This window comes from Mytilus edulis, chromosome 4 (genome assembly GCF_963676685.1).
Source record: "Mytilus edulis chromosome 4, xbMytEdul2.2, whole genome shotgun sequence".
Classification (NCBI taxonomy): domain Eukaryota; kingdom Metazoa; phylum Mollusca; class Bivalvia; order Mytilida; family Mytilidae; genus Mytilus; species Mytilus edulis.
Genome location: NC_092347.1, coordinates 4,173,519 through 4,192,956, shown reverse-complemented (window position 1 = coordinate 4,192,956; position 19,438 = coordinate 4,173,519). Strand labels below are relative to the sequence as shown.

The 19,438-nt window shown below is 31.0% G+C and overlaps 1 protein-coding gene across 3 annotated transcripts in view; it reads left to right on the top strand.

The window, feature by feature from the left end:
* Positions 1-1,677: 1,677 nt before the first annotated feature.
* LOC139521665 (probable ATP-dependent RNA helicase DDX49) overlaps positions 1,678-19,438 on the top strand; it is a 36,379-nt gene continuing 18,618 nt past the window's right edge. For all 3 annotated transcript variants that reach the window (XR_011664044.1, XR_011664045.1, XM_071315166.1), the window contains exons 1-5: positions 1,678-1,851; positions 12,268-12,391; positions 12,996-13,081; positions 14,167-14,288; positions 15,303-15,481. Coding sequence is in view for 1 of the 3 variants with exons in the window: in XM_071315166.1 (XP_071171267.1) it covers positions 1,734-1,851; positions 12,268-12,391; positions 12,996-13,081; positions 14,167-14,288; positions 15,303-15,481 (629 nt within the window). In the remaining 2 variants the exon portion in view is untranslated. The remainder of the gene's footprint in view (positions 1,852-12,267; positions 12,392-12,995; positions 13,082-14,166; positions 14,289-15,302; positions 15,482-19,438) is intronic.

The window sequence follows — 19,438 nt, the reverse complement described above, 5'->3', positions numbered from 1 at the left end:
TCGCCAAGTGTTCAACTAGAATCATCAGACTTCTTATTAAATGTGGATATTTAAAAATCTTTATGTAGGTATTCAATTAATATGAAGTCAGAGTAGTTTGAAAATTTACAATGATCAGATATTCAAATTGTTAACCGTTAGAATTTGGCTGTAACATTTAAACTATGGCCATTACTTGGTATATGTATCTGTTATTATGTTCTATAACATTTAAAAAATAATGTTAATTTCTTTCTTATTATGAGTAATAGGATAACTATATTAAGAGATGCGTATCTTGCTAGGTCCTTATGCCTTAGACAGTTTTCATTTGACCTTGACCTCATTTCCTTTCATGGGATCAGTGAACAAGGTTGAGTTTTCTTTGTCAAGTCCATATCTCAGATACTATAAGCAATAGATCTTCTCTATTTGGTGTATGGAATGATTGTAAGAAATTTTTTGACCTCATTTTCATGGTACAGTGGTCAAAGTTAAGTTTTTGTGTTTTGGTCTTTTATTGTAATACTACTAGTATAGGTCAACTATATTTGGTGTATGGAAATATTTTATGGTGTACATGTCAGTCTCATAGGTTTTAAATGACCTTGACTAACTTCACAGTTTAATGATCAGTGTTAAGTTTTTGAGTTTTGGTCTGTTTTTTCCTAAACTTTAAGCAATAGGTTAACCAAATTTAATGAATTAATTATATATTGATTGTAAGGTTTATATGTCTGTCTGGCATGATTCAGCTGACCTTGACCTCATTTTCATTGTTCATTGATCAATGTTTAATATTCTTGGTAAAGACTGTTTCGTAGAAACTATAAGCAAAAGGTAAACTATATTTGGTGAATGGATTGATTGTAAGGTGTACATGTGTTTTTTGTTTGGTTTATTTTACCTTGACCTCATTTACCTAGATCATGTTAATGTGATACTTGTAGTTGTAGTTAAGCTTTATAAATAGGACTATCAACATAAAATCAACGGTTAGCAAAGAAGGCCAGACGTTTCAGCATTTGCACTCTTGTTTTGTCCCAGTCAGATTTTTCTTTAGTGCAAAAGCACAACATTTTTTTTCATTTTCAACGCTATCAATCTATTTATTTTTTTCAAATTTTAACACTATAAGTTATGGTGTTAGTCTGGATTCAGAATATTAATTTTTGTCATCTGTGTAACACACAAGAAGTAAACTCAATTTCTTATATATTCTTGACCACAATATTTTTTTTTATCAATTGGGAATCAGAATATTTTTTTTTTAGAAAAAAAACCACTAGAAATAAGAACAGTCAACTAGTAAAATCACTACTTCCTATGAATACATTGATTCCTCTTATAAAAGTAAAAATTATTTTTGTTGCTTCCTCTTTAGTTATCAGAAATACTAGTATATTGTTACAGAAGGTTCTTCACTACAGGCACTGCCTCTCTGTCTACTGTTACTACAATAATAAAAGTAAATCCTTATAGTCACAATGCATAATGTAAGAAACTCAACCAGAAATAAAAAGCTTAAACGATCCCCTCATATGGTTGTTGATGTTGATTAAGCAGTCAAAAAAATATTTCCTACTCCCCATATTGAGCCTCATTTTGATACCGGATTCTATTTGCCTTACCGTCATTATTTTTTTCTCGTGATAATTCTGTGTCTGTTTAGCGTTTAAAAAAAGGATCAATTGTCCTTTAGGAAGAAAACAATATTTGACATTGAAAAATAAATTTTGTTTTGGGAGTGCATCATGGAAAATACTTTTGAAGAACTTGGTCTTAACGAATGGCTGTATACTCAATGTAAAGCTATGGGTCTTTCTAAGCCAACTCCAATTCAAATAAACTGTGTTCCACCAATTCTTGAAGGTAACAACAACGTAGAAAATAAAACCTATTATCTGTACGACACGTGTTTCTGGAAATTATTTATAATGTTTTTTCAATGACCAAAATTTGTCATAGTGTTTAAATGTAATTAAACTTTTGCATTGCTAGAAATAATTGCAATATGACAAACTAAGACTTCTCTTGAACACAGATAAATTACTATATAGTTTGTGTATTGAACCTAGACTAGTAAAAATATTTATGGCTAATTTGTAACATCTCTTCCACATGTTGCTACATGTAGATGTCTGTAAGGTCTTTCCTACGGAAAAGATTTGTTTCTTATGTCAAGTAAACTATACAGCAGTGATCTGGAAGGTTTTTTCACTATGAGCCCAGGGCCCCCCAAAAATAAATTCAATGGGCCATTTAAAAAAAATAATGGACCATGTTGTCAAATGAGTGGGCCATTTGAATAGACTTCTGTAAAAAAAAAAAAAAAAAAAGTATCCTACCGTAGTCTAAAATTGGTCAGTTTGTTAGGTATTTGTGTTTGAACATAACACATGGGAAAGCTACTCATTGAGTCACTCTGCTACTTTGGCGTAGAAAAACAGTGCAGAATACGTTTTTTCTGCACTTTTGAATAAAAAAACATTTCTAAAGGTAAGTTTTCATTGTTGTTCTCAATTATTGCTAAAAAATGCCAATTTTCTAATGCCTGTTTCAATCCCGACTTCTGAATGTCTAAAAACATTCTAGAACTTCACAAAATCCCACTTCCGTCCTCTAATGCTTTGTGTACATTCCATTCAGGGTCATCCAGTGGCGGATTTACCGGGGGGCACAGGGGGCATGTGCCCCCCCAGTTCAGGTCACCAAAAAAAAAACTTTAACATAATTTTATTGCTACTGAATCTTCTTAATATCTAGAGCGGAAATGAATCCCAGCTTGATTTGACTTCTTATACTGGCCATTAATTAATGCCAGCGTCCACATGCGTGATTTATGACAACTTATCGATGAGTGTGTAAATATTGACACCTTTGTGTGTTTTTATTTTCTCTTTGCAAGCTTAAATTATGGAAAATTCATTTACATGTTGATCGGAATAGTACGAATTTTTATTGGTTTATAATACAATACAGATTAAAATCGATTACCAGGTGAAACTTCTGATCTGTGTTTTTAAAGAATAGGTACAAATTATATGTTTATGTCGATAATATTGGTATACATCTATATTTAGGTTTTTAGTTTCTCTCCATTCCAAAATACAGTACTCACATTACCATTTTATTTAGAATTTATGTTTTTCTCTCTTTTCAAAACGTTCTTTTTGTGAATTTATTCAGCAACAAATCAAATCATTTATTTTTTAATACCATACACGTTTGTTTTTTAAATGGAATGGAATGTCCTATTTACTTCCCTCTTATTTTCAAGGGAAATCAACAATTTGTTAAACCCCCTTTTTTTTTACCGGTCTAGGAAAAACATGATGAATTGACATTTTCTTATAAAAAAATCATTAATAAAATGCTAAATTATTTTCATAAGATCTATTTTGTAACTGAATCTGGGACTTAATCATTTATTTAAATGCCCGAGCATACAGTTATATTTGTTTATTTTTATTGTTTCAATTGCCATGTACATGTACATGTATGAGGCTTAAAAAGGTCACCATTTGTAAGGATATGAAGGTGTTTTACAGATATTAGAATAATGTACAAAAAAGTAAGTCTTGGAAGCAAGGCCAAAAAAATATAGCGGTGATGAAGAAAATATTGATTGATTGTATGTTGTTTAACGTCCAGTGGCAAATATTTGATGCATGTTTAGGACAAATATAATAACAGATCAATTGGCAGGAAAAGAAAGTATAAAGTGAAATAGTAAAAACAATAAAAAAAATATAGAAATATAGAAACCAAAAAAACAAACACTCACACTCGCATATACCGTATACACATCTCTAAAAAATCTAAAATTTTGGTTTCATGGTGCCCCCCCAGACATCAAGGTTCTGGATCTGCCCCTGTCATCAGTCTTGTGGCAGGCAATACATGGCAAGCAAATCCTATTTTTAGGCATTTTAAAATTACATGCTCCTTGCGTCTTTCGTGATTTTCCTGCGAAAAAAACCCAACCAAAATGAAAAGAAAACTATATGAAAAAACGATGTCCATGCCATAATTTTGTACAGACAAGTTTAATACACTCAGGCACATTGTGTGCAACAAGAGCAACAAAATGTAGTATACAAAATAATACGTTGGTCAATAAATGTTACAAATAAAAAATAACGCAACCTTTTTATCGAAAAAGAGGTTTTCAGTTTTTATGAAGTAAGTTCAGGATAGTACTAGCGTAGAGTTAAATTTTTAAGATAGATTATTAATAGAGTTCATGCACTTCGGATTGAATATTGGCCAGGCTTTACGAATAAGGTTCGTCAGAATCAATTCTGTTCCGCTTCTGATTTTTCCATTGTTGTAGTATCGGACGATTCCATGGGTAGAAATCACTAGGTTGCGTTGAATTAATGAATGGACTTTTATCTGCATCGATATTTTGAGTGTTTCTGTTCTTCGTTTCTTTGTTATCCGTGTGTATTGGTTCACTGTCATCGCTTGGTTCGTATAATTCCCCTTCTATGAACAGCTTATCTCTTATCAATATAGCTTTCTTTCGGTCTATCTTTGCCTGCTTTAATATAGGATATAGTTTTTGGGGAAGACGGCTTCAAGCCGTCAATCCCCAATGGGGTTGACCAGAGTGACATTCCCTCACATCATTCATTTTGTTTTTATAGTGTGGAAACCCCCCCAACAAATCTTACTGAGAATGATGAGATGGGGAGACACAAATGAATAAATTGACTTTAAACACTTTTTTTACACATTTCCCTTCTGTTTCTCTCGAAATTATCGTATATTGAGCTCTCCTATACACTATTTACGTTTCTTTTACAATCCGGAAAAATCAGTATGACGAGATATTCTAAATATATCCAACCTACATTATATTTTATAGTGACGTCATTGTTGGAATGCCACACTACACATAAGCAGGGATATCCTTCACTGGTTATTTAAATCATTCTCAAAGATTGTGCACTTATTAAAAAATAGTATTTGTTGAATTTTAACATAATGATGTTTGCTGTAGATGATTTTAACATCAACATGCAATACTTTAATTTGTAGGTCAACAACTTTCAAAGTAAACAGGAAGTCTGAGGGGCTAGATGAGATCGGGGAGAGAAACGATCTTTTCCATTTTTTTCTGTAAAACTCTGTTTTGAGAATCTTCCTCCAATTCAGGAGCACCTCAATTTATGAGCTAATTATCCACTAAAATAAACACTAAAAATGTGACATTTAGTATATGATAAGTAGTCTTTCATTAAAACTAAATTTTGTGTACCAGCATATAATCATTGTAATTGTTACAAAAAAATTACAAATGTTGCATTTTGTAGTTTAAACCTATTTATTCATGAAATTTTACAAATATTTCAAAATGTAGGATTTGGAAACAAGCTTCACACAGTTTACATCAATCATATTGTTATTTTTATTAGTACTTGTATCCCTGTGATGAGATATATAACTGGGAACTTTATCAATGGAAATTTAAAACTGAATAGATTTTTCAGTCCTAACTTTCTTAAGAAAAAAAATTAAAAATTTTAAGAGTACTGTCACAAAAAATGGAAAATGGCCCTAGCCTACAGTTCAGTCGTACACTATTAAGATTTCAAAAATAATTGCAGTTGTTGTTAAATGATAGTGTCAACCTTCCACATGTTCTAGCTGTTCTTTTTTTCATTCTTTATATGAAGACTATCAAAAAATACCCCCCCCCCAACCCAACCCACCCCAAAAAAATGAAATAGAAACAAGGGCCGTCTTTCCCCTCAGAGCTATTCAGCTCTTTGATTTCCTCTTCTTTTCGATTTTTACCGGAAATTGTTCTCTGACAGAAATAAGTGTCCCTTTAATTTGTGACAGTTCCTCATAACTAATTGTTTATCTTTCAAAGATACAAATTTAGTCATTATTCTTTGAATATTTTGTCTTTGTTTTCCAAAACGATGCACAGAAACGAAATTGACATTTTCCCCTATTCCCAGATTTTTGCGGATAAAATCTCTTACAATGTTTTCTGTATCCTCATTTGGCTCCTGTTTTATTCCGGATATTACGATATTGTTAGTCATTGATCTCCATTGTAACTCATCGACATCGCTTTCGATATTTATCAATCGCTCATTGACGCATTTCATATCGAATGTGTTTTCTTTAACATTTTCTGCTTCCTCTAACAATGATATTTTAGACATATTTTCTTTGCAGCGATCTATAATTTTATGCACAACTGTACCCATTTGTTCTCCCTTTTCTTCGATCATTTTATTTCGGTTAAACACAATTTCGCACTTCTGTTCTACGTTTTCTATTCGTGTTACCATTAGATCTAATTTCCGCTCAAGTTGCGATATCCTAGTAACTTCGCGCTCAAGCTTTCCGCATTGTGTCTGGAGGTCAGCCACGACAGCAAGTACAGAGTTCAATATAGATATAGTTTTGGTATCGAATTCTTTGTAGTCCGACATTATGATTCAAAATACATATAATAAAAATATTGTTTTTGCAATTGAATGCTGAAAGAACAATGGAGAACAATCAATCGCCACTAACAACCCGACCACGTTAGCAACGTAAGCAATGCTCTTGTAGTGATAAAAATATTCTTCATTAATGTTGAGAAATCTGTAAAGTTGTAGAGATATAAATTTTACCGTTCAAATAAAATCCTTGGAATCTGTGACTTCAGTCCATTTGGTAAGTTTACATGCTAGCCTAAGTCCTGATAATTTGAGTTTTTGCAGGAGCAAAAAAAGCATGACTGCCTGCTAGTACATCCGGTCAAGAATATACAGGAATATAGAGAAGGTTAATAAAAAACAATTCACATTTATTTTTCATAGATTTTTTTTTTATTCATTGATAGATTATTATAAGCTAGAATATAACTTTTGCAATACTGTAAAACAGTAAAATCTTGACATATATAGTCATGATAGCAAGATATAGTGATATGTTATCAAAGTATAACTTCTCAAAAAAAAAAAAAACCCAAAAAACAAGAAATAATGATTTATTGTTTTCTATATACATTTTGTTAAAGATTCATAGTTCTCTATATATACATTTTACTTTGATAATAATAAGAATATACATGTACATGTATAATAAATACTATAGTAAAACTTTATTGTCAAGAAATTTTCTTTATATTTATCTTAAATTTTTCTCCCATGTAACATGTAAAGTGGTACTAATTTTGTATTATATTAGTTATATTGTACATCATTGTGTATTATATTCATGCATCCATAAATCCCTTTTCTAATATGTAATAACAACCAGTAAAGATAATGCTTTATTCACAATTAGAAATAGAGATTTTTATTTTTTATCTTTTTATTTCTGAAATACAATAAAAAACTTTATCTCTCTCAAAGATCTGGAGTAAAGAAAATTTAGATAGAGTTATCCCTCTTTTTATGGTACTTAGCTTAAATAAGTTAAAGGCCTTTTTATTTTAAATGCATACTTTCAAACAGATGTATGATACTACTATATGTTTATAAATGTAAACTTACACATTATTATAATAATGTTATAGATATATCACTATGCTTTAAAGCTGGTTTTCAGCCATATATTTCATATTGTATTTATAATGAATCAGAACTCATTAATTAAGCAACTAACTATATCTGCATGGAATATACATGGTCTTGGTGACAAATCAAATGATGATTTTTTTCTTAACAGTATAAAAAGTGACATAAATATCTTATTAGAAACCTGGAAAGGAGAATGTAAAGAATATAATATCCCTGGCTTTAATACCTTTTCTAAAATAAGAAAAAAGAAGAAGAAAGCAAAAAGACATAGTGGTGGGATACTAGTATACTATAAAAAAAATATACTCCAAAGGGATTTCCCATATTCAAGAAGGTACTAATTCACAAAACAGGCTATGGCTTAAATTAGACAAAAATTTCTTTGGCCTTACATATGACTTATACTTGTGTGCTGTTTATATCCCCCCTGTAAATTCCACTCATTATGAAAACGACTATACTCAGCTAGAAAAGGAAATAAGTACATATTCAAACAAAGGACAAATTGCCTTAATAGGAGATTTTAACTCCCGCACTAGCAGTCACCCAGATTTTATAGAAAATGATGACCCAGATCTATTTAATATACATTCTCAAAATATATTACCTCAAAATTATGATGTGGATCAATTTTTAAAAAGAAATAACCAAGATAAAATACTAAATGCACAGGGTAATAATCTTTTAGAATTATGCTTGTCATCAAGACTACGTATACTTAACGGCAGATACATTGGTGATTCTTTGGGATATTTTACATGTTTCACGCCCAATGGCTTGAGTACAGTAGATTATGCTATTGTAAGTAAGAGTCTCCTGACCTCAGTAATATACTTTAAAACTAATGAAATCAACTACCTTTCAGATCATGCACAAATTGAAATATTTCTTAAATGTAATATAAGTGAAAAACAGTCTCTGTTTCCAGAAGACAAATGGAAAACAATGAAATCTTATAAGTGGAACGATAACTCCAAAAATATATTAATTCAAACCCTATCTTCTGAAAATTTTATAAACGAAATTATAAACTTTGAATCAAAGAAATATAGTGAAAATCAAAATGGGATAGATCAGGCAGCTAGTGAGCTTGATTTAATTTTATGCAACTTAACAGAAAAAACTTGTACACTTAGACATGTAAGAGGTATACCAAACTTTAAAAGAAACAAAAAAAAGAAACAAAAATGGTCAGATAATGAAGTATATGAATATAAAAAGTCAATAAATGCAGTTGGAAAAGAATTAAGACAAAATCCCTTTAACTGTTCACTGAAACATAAATATTTTTGTTTACTCAAATCATTTAGAAAGTTAACAAAACAGAAAAAAATAGAATATAAAAAGAAAATCTTTGATAAACTTTCAGATTCGATGAATAAAAATCCTCAGGAATACCGGAAAATACTAAAATCACTAGAAAACAAAAATACAGATGGAGATGATGATTTAAAAGAAATGTTAAAGGACAGTGAAAGCACAATTAAACATTTCCAAAATCAAGGAAAGTTTTCAGAAATAAATAATGATTTTCAAACCAAAATTGAGCAAAAGCTGAAAAATATTGAAGATACTATTTCTTTTAACCCGGAGACAGACAGGCCTATTACTTGCTCTGAAATTAAATGTATTTTAAAAAACTTAAAAAATGGAAAAGCGAGCGGTCCAGATAGTGTGTTGAACGAGGTAATTAAATTTAGTAGTCCAGTAACTACCAAAGCATATGCTAAACTATTTAATCTTATGTTAAAAACAGGACACTATCCAACTTCATGGAATTCTGCATACATAACTTTAGTACATAAATCTGGTGACAAATGTAATCCAAGCAATTACAGAGGAATTTCTTTAATCAACTGTATATCCAAATTATTTAGTAGTATCTTAAATCAAAGAATGATTAAAACTATGGAAAAAAAATTAACTAATGCCCAGTTTGGATTTAGAGTTAATCATAGAACTGCAGACAGTGTATTTATCCTTAAAACTTTGATTAATAAATATATTCATAAAAATAAAAGAAAACTTTATGTCTGTTTTGTAGATCTTAAAAAGGCTTTTGATTCCCTTTGGAGAATTGGAATGCTTTATAAATTAGCTAAAATGGGTGTAGGGAAACATATGTTTGAAATAATAAAACAACAGTTTATTCATACTGAAGCATCTATAAAATATAATGATAAACATTCTAGATTCTTTCCCATTGACCGAGGAGTGAAACAAGGGGACAGTATTAGTCCCACACTCTTCAATTTATTTATTAATGATATAGTTGAAAATTTTGACCATAAAGGTTCAAAACCCTTGAGAATATTAAATTCTGATATAGGAAGTCTTTTGTTTGCCGATGACCTTATAATTTTATCCGAAAGTAAAGAAGGTCTTCAAAATAGCTTAAATAACTTATCAAATTACTGTGAAAAATGGCAGTTATGTCTAAATACTAAAAAAACAAAAACAATGATCATTGAACAAAGAACTACAAAACTGGAACCATACATTGTAAGGTTCAATAATGAAAAAATTGATAACGTTACTGAGTATAAATTTCTGGGCACTCTGATAAAAAATAATGGAAATCTAAATGCAAGTTTAACAGATTTAGCCAAAAAAGCTAGGAAAGCTCTGTTTTCATTAAAAACACATGCAGCCTTTTTGGGAAATTTTCCTGTTAATGTATCCTGTAATCTTTTTGATTCTCTTATAAAACCAATTTTAACATATAATGCTGAAATATCATACATGGATACATATCAATCTTATTATAGAGCAAAAGGCAGATTAAAATCCCAAAACAAAGATATAGATAATTTCCAATATTTGGATAAGACTCCCTTCGAAAAGGTTCATGTTAATTTCTGTAAATATATTTTAGGTACTAAAAAAAACATCTGCTAATTTAGGTGTTAAAGCTGAACTTGGTAGACAACCAATAGAAAAATATATAAAGACACAAGCAATTCTTTATTGGGCTAGATTAAATACTGAAAACATAAACCCATTGCTAAAAGAAAGTTATACATTAAGTAAACACCTTGATTCACAAGGAGTTTATACTTGGTCCACTTTTATAAAAGATTCAACACAAGAAATGAATATTGATATACAAAAAGTAATGTCCTGTCAAAATATGGAACAAGTTAACAAACTAAAGACTTGGATTAAGAATATTACAAGTAAATTTTATTCAGAACTACTGGAAAATAAAATTAATAGTTTCAACGAAAATAACAAACTTTTTCTTTACAAAAATATTAAAGTCAAACAAGACCAAGAATTTTATCTAAAATATCACAATTTTGAAACTAGACGTTTATTTACAAAAATTAGAATTAGTGACCATAATTTGCTCATTGAGAAGGGCAGATATCTAAAAATACCTCGAGACAATAGAACATGTCCAACTTGTAAAACCTTAGAAGATGAAAATCACTTTCTCCTCCACTGTCAAATTAATAATGTTTTACGTATAAAACTTTTTAATGACATGGCAATAGATAATCCTATGTTTTCAAATCTATCTGATACTGAAAAACTAGTAGTCCTACTAAATCCTTCTAATATAAACCAAGTGAAAAAAACAGGTTCCTTTATAAAACAGTCTTTAGAGCTGAGGACAGGGGACTCTTAGTTACTTTTACTTGTATATATATAGATATGTGTGTGTTTAACTCAGTTATTTTATTGTTGATGTTACTTTTGTTTATGTCACAAGTATAATGTTACTTATATGACAAATAAAGATTATTATTATAAAAAGATCGATATTCTGACCATCATGACTGTAGGTAAATATTCATACAAAATTCCATTGATGTCGAAAGGGATGGCAAAAAATTAGGTTTCCTGTTGAATAAAACCCCAAATTATTGCAATCTAGTTTAAAGCAATATCCCTCAAAGAAATAACATAATTGCCGTATTCTCGTCTGGAATAGCCAAATTTTCACAAATTTAAAGTTGTTTATAAAAAGTTATATCATGAATGAAGGGTAACTACGTTTTTTTGGTTATCAGTTAAACCGCATTGTTCTAATATTACCATAGGAAAACACCGGAGACGTTAAACCAAATGGTTCTATTACCATAGGTAAACACCTGAGGCGTCCCATATATATAGGTGCTCCTATGATTGGAGGAACATCATACAGTTGTGTACACACACATGGCGGCACGGAACACGATCGGAAATCCATTTGACGATATCTAAACGTTTAGAAACGATGTGAAAAATATCGTCCGCCACATGGGCGCTTACATTTGTCACTCTGTGCGCCATTTCTGGTCCATAGGCGCAGGGTGCACGTCCTTTCCGATCACTGTATACATTGTACATGACAGTGTGGCCTTTTTACATTCTTTACTAATATGAGGCAGGTGTTACCTGTGAAAGGGAACGAAGTGTAATATGAGGCAGGCATTACCTGTGAAAGGGGAAGAAGTCTATGAATATTTTTCTTTAATTTAAGCATATTAATTTCAAAATGGATAAAAAAGACGCAGAAATGCCGTAACGTTTCCGATTTTGGTTCTGTTGTTAGGGATTTTAGTTGTATATAGGGAATATCAGTTCATATATTTTACTAGACTGATCAATATATATTTTACTCAAAGTCTCATTGTTGAAGACCGTACGGTAACCTATAGTTGTTTTTTTCTGTGTCCTTTTGGTCTCTTGTGGAGCGTTGTCTCATTGGCACTCATAACACATCTTCCTATATCTATTAACTAATACAATATTTATACCACAGGTAGAGACTGTATAGGATGTGCCAAGACAGGAAGTGGTAAAACAGCAGCATTTGCATTACCAATCTTACAGAAACTGTCCGAGGATCCTTATGGAATATTTGCTTTGGTATTGACACCAACTAGGTATATAGTTTACTTTTTTTTTAGAGTTGATATTAAAATTGTATGAATTGTTAGAAAATAGTTTAAAATTTAATATTGTTTTAGCAATTCCCCTTTTCAGAGTCTGTAGGACTATGGGAAATCTCATTTTTTGTACATCAAAACAAAATAATGTTACTTCATTGGCTCAATTTCCATTGTTTATAAAAAAAAAGAAGATGTGGTATGATTGCCAATGAGACAACTTTCCACAAGAAACCAAAAGGACACAGAAATTAACAACTATAGGTCACCTTACGGTCTTCAACTATGAGCAAAGCCCATACAGCATAGTCAGCTATAAAAGAACTTTTTAAACCAATCACAACATTTTGGTGTACACTTTTTTAAATATTCCCCAGAATGGCAATGCATTAGATTCTGAAACGGCCTATTAAATTACCTTTTCCAAAATTGCAATATCAACATGTACAGGTATGAACAAAATCTGGGAGAAGAAAAAAATACTGTAATTGTCGATTAAATTTGTTATGAACATCTCCTTATCAAATAGAGTGTTCCCCAGTCCTTGTTCAAAAGTTTAGATTTAAACAATACATTCATTTGTTACATTTGTACATTCCAGAGAGTTGGCCTTCCAGATAGCAGAACAGTTTAATGTATTGGGGAAACCAATAGGCGTTAGAGTCACTGTTATAACTGGAGGATTAGGTATAAAAACTAATTTAGACTTCATTGTACATGCATTTACTGACATCAATATTTTAATAAACAATCACTGTACAAATTTTTATTGATTTCATTTTCAATGAAAACCACACACTTAAAGTCAATATTTTTATATTTCTTGTGATACATTTAGTTGTAAGAAAATCAAAACTACATGAGTTATTGATTTGTTCACAAATTTTGAAAAATAGAATCAAAGAATACTATTTTTCCAATTGAGTATATTTTTCTTCCTATGTACAGTATTTTGTAATAAAAGAAAAAAGATTGTTACTATCTTGCTGAAAGTTCCGTTTGCTGTGCCTTTGATATCATCATTTCTTCAGAATAATTTGATACAAGTATAAGCTTTGGTCCCCAATGCTATAGGTATTGTTCAAAAACCTCAAATTATACTTTTTGTTGCTTTTATCTTTGTCTGTTTAAGGAGGCTCGAGGGTATAAAAATTTCAGAAAAAAAATAAACATTTGTTTTTCATTTCAAATTTTACTTGTTACCTTTTGTAGTTGTTACTTATTATATGGTACAAAAATCATTCAAAACAAACAATTCGTGTTGGCCCTAGATGACTTTTAAAATGTATACATCATTGAAAAAGTTCCAAATTATCTCCCTTTGGTGGGAAAATGCCATTTTTTGGCTTTAAAATTGAAATATCTTTTTTAACTCATCGGTGACCTATATTTTTTAATGTAATTTCCATATAAGCTGTACTTAAACTAAATTATTGTAAAATTTGAGCGATTTCTGTAATAAATTTCTTTCTCTTTTTTTCGATATTACCTTTATTTCTCCTATTACTTCAACAGAAAAAGTACACTTTTACAAAAATGTATGCTTCTTTCGAAGGCAGATTGTGAGCGCAAATGAACGGTGACCCCACTTTTTTATTTTATTTTTCTATTAACTATAAGATAAAGTTCATTTATAGAAAAATATAGAGAAATCTTATATAAATGATTTAGACCCGCGAACCCCCTTAAGACTTATAAATCAATTTCTAAGATTGTGGTTTTCAAAAGTTTTAAAAAAAATGTACAAATGTCATGTTAAACTTTAATTTCAGATATGATGAAGCAAGGAATAGATTTATCAGTAAAACCACACATTGTCATTTCAACACCAGGCAGATTGGCAGATCATTTGCAAAGCTGTGATACATTTAGTTTGAAGAAGATCAAATTTCTGGTAAATAAACACATGATATGTTTCATGTATAAAGTTTTTGTAAAATTATCGGTCAAAATTAGTATGTAAATATTGTTACTTTACCTTATAATATGCACAATATATCTTTATTTCTCAACAAACCAAATTACAATGGTATAGAGATACATACAATTTAATTACATCATGTATATGTACAGACATACAAAAATTATACGAAAGCAAGAGGGAGGCACATATCATATATTACGGTATACATATTAAACTTAATGATATCAAGTGCATGATTTATGATAAATTACCCAGGAGATCCTAAATGCATATTTATTAGTCTTATAAAGGAGTAGGTCCGGTAAGGACCGATTTTGGCCAAAAAGGGGTCTTACTGAACATACTCCTTTGCATAAGTTGTTAAGATCAGAAAGATTTATACTATTCATCAGTTCATTAAATTTCAATGAATTTGGTTGATTTCTATATCTTTTTCTCAAAAACTGTTTACGATCATCATTGAGTACAGAACACATAAAATATAATGAAATTCATCTCTGATGTCGCCAGAATTACAAAGTAAGCATTTTCTATTTTCTCTTGCAACATTTTGCCATCTACCAGTCTCAATGTTCTCAATCTACATAATATAATAATATTTCTATCATCTAAATTTTTAAAATAACATTCAAATTCACAGCTTTCTTTATACATACGATTGTTTATAGCTTTTGGAGATTCTGCTGAAGCACATTAGATTGAGATGACACATCTAGATTTTAGACACTTCTATTCACCGATCACACTAATAAAGAAAGAGGAAACAAATGCATGGTTCAACACTAGAACATACATAAAATACTTTTAATATGGTTAGACTCTAAACTGTACACAAAATACATCTACTGGTAGTGATTTTGATGTTAAATGAAATCTATTCTAGCAGGAATAGATTACCTTGACCTGCATAAATTCAAATAGAAAGATATTCCAGTTTATCTAGGAGAGTGTATGATTATTAAAAGTAATTATTGTTTTATTAAGGTACTGGATGAAGCAGACAGATTGATAGAAGATGATTTTGGTGAACAGCTGGAGGTCATATTTGAAGTTTTACCAAAGAGGAGACAAACATTACTTTTTAGTGCTACAATGACAAAAAACTTGGAAGACATGCAAGATTTAGCCATGACAAAACCTTTCTTCTGGCAGCAAATATCTCAGTAAGTAAAAGTTGGCAAATTATACTCCAGCTCAGGTGGGTTAAGCTTTATCAACCTGCCCACAATAGGAGTTGGCACAGAGTGGGCAACATTTCTAGCTTGTCCACTGCCCACAATAAGAGATAGCACAGAGTGGGCAAATATTTCTAGCTTGTCCACTCTGCACACCCATTAAATTTCTTTTGTTGAAAGTGAACAGCCCACCTGTGCCCAGGTGGAAAATTGTAATATCCACAAGGGCTGTTGTATAAGTGAGATTAAGCCATTTCTAATCCCATATTAAAAAGAACCTCATGTATTGTGAATTCCTTTATTTTCATGGGTATAATTTTTTGCGGATTGTGGAAATGTTGCATTTTCTTGGACATTTGATTTCACAGTTTTGTCAAAGTCTATACAACCTAATAGCAAATTTTTGAGTCGTTGAATATTTAAATTTGTGGTTCACCTGTTCTAACGAAAACCACAAAAATTGGCATCCCACTAATAATAATGAATCCACCGTATAATAAGGTTAGACAAATTTTCAGTGCTGTGCAATTTAATCTGAAAAAATAAAATCAGATATACACAGGAAAAATTGCAACGCATGTTTACCAGGTGTTTTTGAAAACGTATGGTAAACATGCGTTTCACCATATGTTTACCATGTGTTTTGAGTAACAGGTGGTAAACATGTGTTTGAAACCATGCGTTTTCCATATGTTTGAAAAACATGTGGTAAACATGCGTTGATGAACGCATGTGAAACACATGTTTACAAAACACATCAGAAACATACGTTTGACCATATGTTTACCATATGTTTTAAGAAACACCTGGTAAACATGTGTTTGAAAACATGTGGTTTACATATGTTTGACAAAACACCTGGTAAACGCATGTTTTGAGTAACACCTGGTAAACATATGTTTGAAAACACACAGGTTGTTAACGTATGTTTTGAGTGATACCCTATCAACATATTGATGTTCAAAAAGATATGTTTTCATATTTTACATTACTTTATATTACTTATATTAAGAGGGAAAGCATCAAACTTCAAAAAGAAGGGGGTATGACTATTTTTCTGAATCAGAAGTTTTTTTTGCACAAAATGTGAACAAATTTATTTAGTTTTTCGACGCTATCAATCAAATTATTTTGTCAAAATTTAACACTACTTATAAGGTACGTGGGAAATCTGCATTCAGAATAATATTTTTGTCATCTGCTTCACAGACCAGAATATATTTTTTTCATCAAATTGAGGGTCAGATTTTTTATGAAAAAACATACCCCCCTTTTGAAGTTATATGATCTTCCCTTAGTCAGTGTCAGATTGTTTGAGGTAGTTACTGTCTTGTTCAATGAAGCTCATTAGAATTAGTGGAAATTAAGAAGCATTTTATCATGTTAAAATCATGACAAACAATAGTCACTAAATTGTGTCCCTCTAATTGTAATTCTTGGGAATCAACTTCCTTCTCAATTTCTCTTTTCTATACAACTCGCCCAACTCAAACAACAAACACTCTCACTAATTATTACAACTTTATCAAACTACTACCACTTAAAAAAAAAGAAATGTAACAAACTAATTGAATAAAAATAAATGTGAGGTTCTGGATGGGGTCCTTTATATCTTTATTACTTTTTTTCAGACCATTAACATTTTCTCTGTTTCTTCATTGATAATTTGTCCTTTACTTTCAATAACTTCTCAAAATTCATTCAGTCTTTACAATTTAGAAGTTGAACCCCATGATTCTCAATTGTTTTTTATTCTATTTTTGCTTTTTTACTCTCCTCTTTCCTTTCTTTATTTTTTCTCTCTTTATTCTGCACTTTAATTCGTCCATCATTCTTTATTCTTTCCTCCCGAAACGGTTTTTAGACCCTCATATACGTAAATGTACGAGATTACGCAAACCCGGAATTCTCACCGTTACCATTTTGTATACTATGATGCAATACATGGACGCTCACGAGCTGGCGATGGAGGTTCAATTTTTAAAACTAACTGCAAGAATGGAAACAGTCAGAGAAATATAGTATAAACAACTCTGTTCAAACTGATGGTCAAACCGATGAACAAATAAATGGAAATAGATAACTTGCAGATTAACTGGAAGAAACCGGGGAACGATTGAAATGAAAGTCAACGCAACGAAAGTGTTTTTGTTTTGATGAGTGACTTGGAAAGCACCAAGGAAAGGTAAAAATAAATTTATCATTCACATTTTTAAATGGATAAGCAGAAAGATGTAAGCATTAAATTATCTCCGTGTCGGCCATATACCGCCAAACCATGAACATCGTCCATTAGTCCGAGATTACTCTGACGTCCCACGGCTGTTTGGCCAGACAAGAATGGGGCTGTGGGACGTCCCACGACCCCAGCTTGTCTGGCAAAACAGCCGTTGGACGGCCCCAGCTTGTCTGGCAAAACAGCCGTTGGACGTCAGAGTAATCTCGGACTCATCGTCCATACTCTGTAAAGACATCTTCCATACTTTATGTACTTCAAGTTTTAGTTTCATTGAGCATGTTCAGTTTATATCATAAAATATAATAATACAACACTATCCGACATATGAACATTGGTATGTTTGTATCTGGGAAAAGGGTGTTAAAATTACTAACTAAATTTTTATAGTACAAATGTGTCAAAAAATAGGGTCGCTGTTTCATGCCCTGCTGGTTAGAACAGGGTCCCTTTTCATGTCCTGCTTGTAAAAAAAGGGTCGCTTTTTCAAGACCTTCTGGTGAGAACAGGGTCTTTTTTAAACAAAGTATTTGTCTTCTAGGGGGAAGGAGGGTTGGAGTGGTCCTGATTTCGAAATCCCGAGCATAAAAACATGAAATCCAAAGGGGTGTGTCTTTTCAACACCAAAAACACCACCAAACACCCTGAAAACCATTGACCACTAAGAAAAACTGTGATATATATACAATAAAACTATAAAACAAATTAAATTACTTATAATTTAATCAACTTTTAGATTTTTATGTTAAAATCAATAGTTAATATTAAACAGATACATGCATATCATGTTAAGGAGGGGTATTTGTGAAAAATACCAGTCGAGAGAATGTTTAATTTCATGAGCTCTAAGGCGAGGGAAATTCATTCTCAAGACTGGTATTTTTCTGCAAATACCTCTCGTTTTATTCAATAATGATAAAGTTTTTGAAAGTCGCCAGAACCTGCTATACATGTAGCATTTTACTCAGAAGGAAATGGTTTTTTATATAATTGATTATGCTGTATTTTAATGATATTCATAAGCAAATATATATTATATATAATATGTACAATATCTTATTGTTTTTTAGTAGTATTGATTATACAGTCTCTTTGTTTAGGGGCCAGCTGAAGGACACCTCCTGGTGCGGGAATTTCTCGTTACATTGAAGACCTGTTGGTGACCTTCTGCTGTTGTTTTTTCTATGGTCGACTCGGGTTGTTGTCTCTTTGATACATTCCCCATTTCCATTCTCAATTTTATCTCATAAATCTTTTAAGATTGGCACATACAATGTGAATTTAAAGTTTGTTCTTATACATGTATGTTTTATGTACCTGTATGAATATTTTATTGTGTAATGAATGTTATTGTACAAAATGTATGTGGTGAGACTAAAATAAAATATTGAATCTTGAATATTGAAAGCAAGACACAAAAGAATTTTTACGGTGTAAGAAATAAATATATACAAGTCACTTTATAAAGGGGGGATGCTATGTTATTATGTTATTATACTATTTTTTTCATGTCATTTTCATTTTGGAAAGGCAGATCATTAATCGTGTGGCTGTAATTCTAAAAAAAATTGGGCATTAGATTGTTTGATAGACATGAAATCATTTAATGTATAGATATTCCCAATTCCATTCTCAATTTTATTATCTATAGGTGTAATAAAGTCAGAACTGACACGAATACAGCACAAAATCGTGATACATATATACTT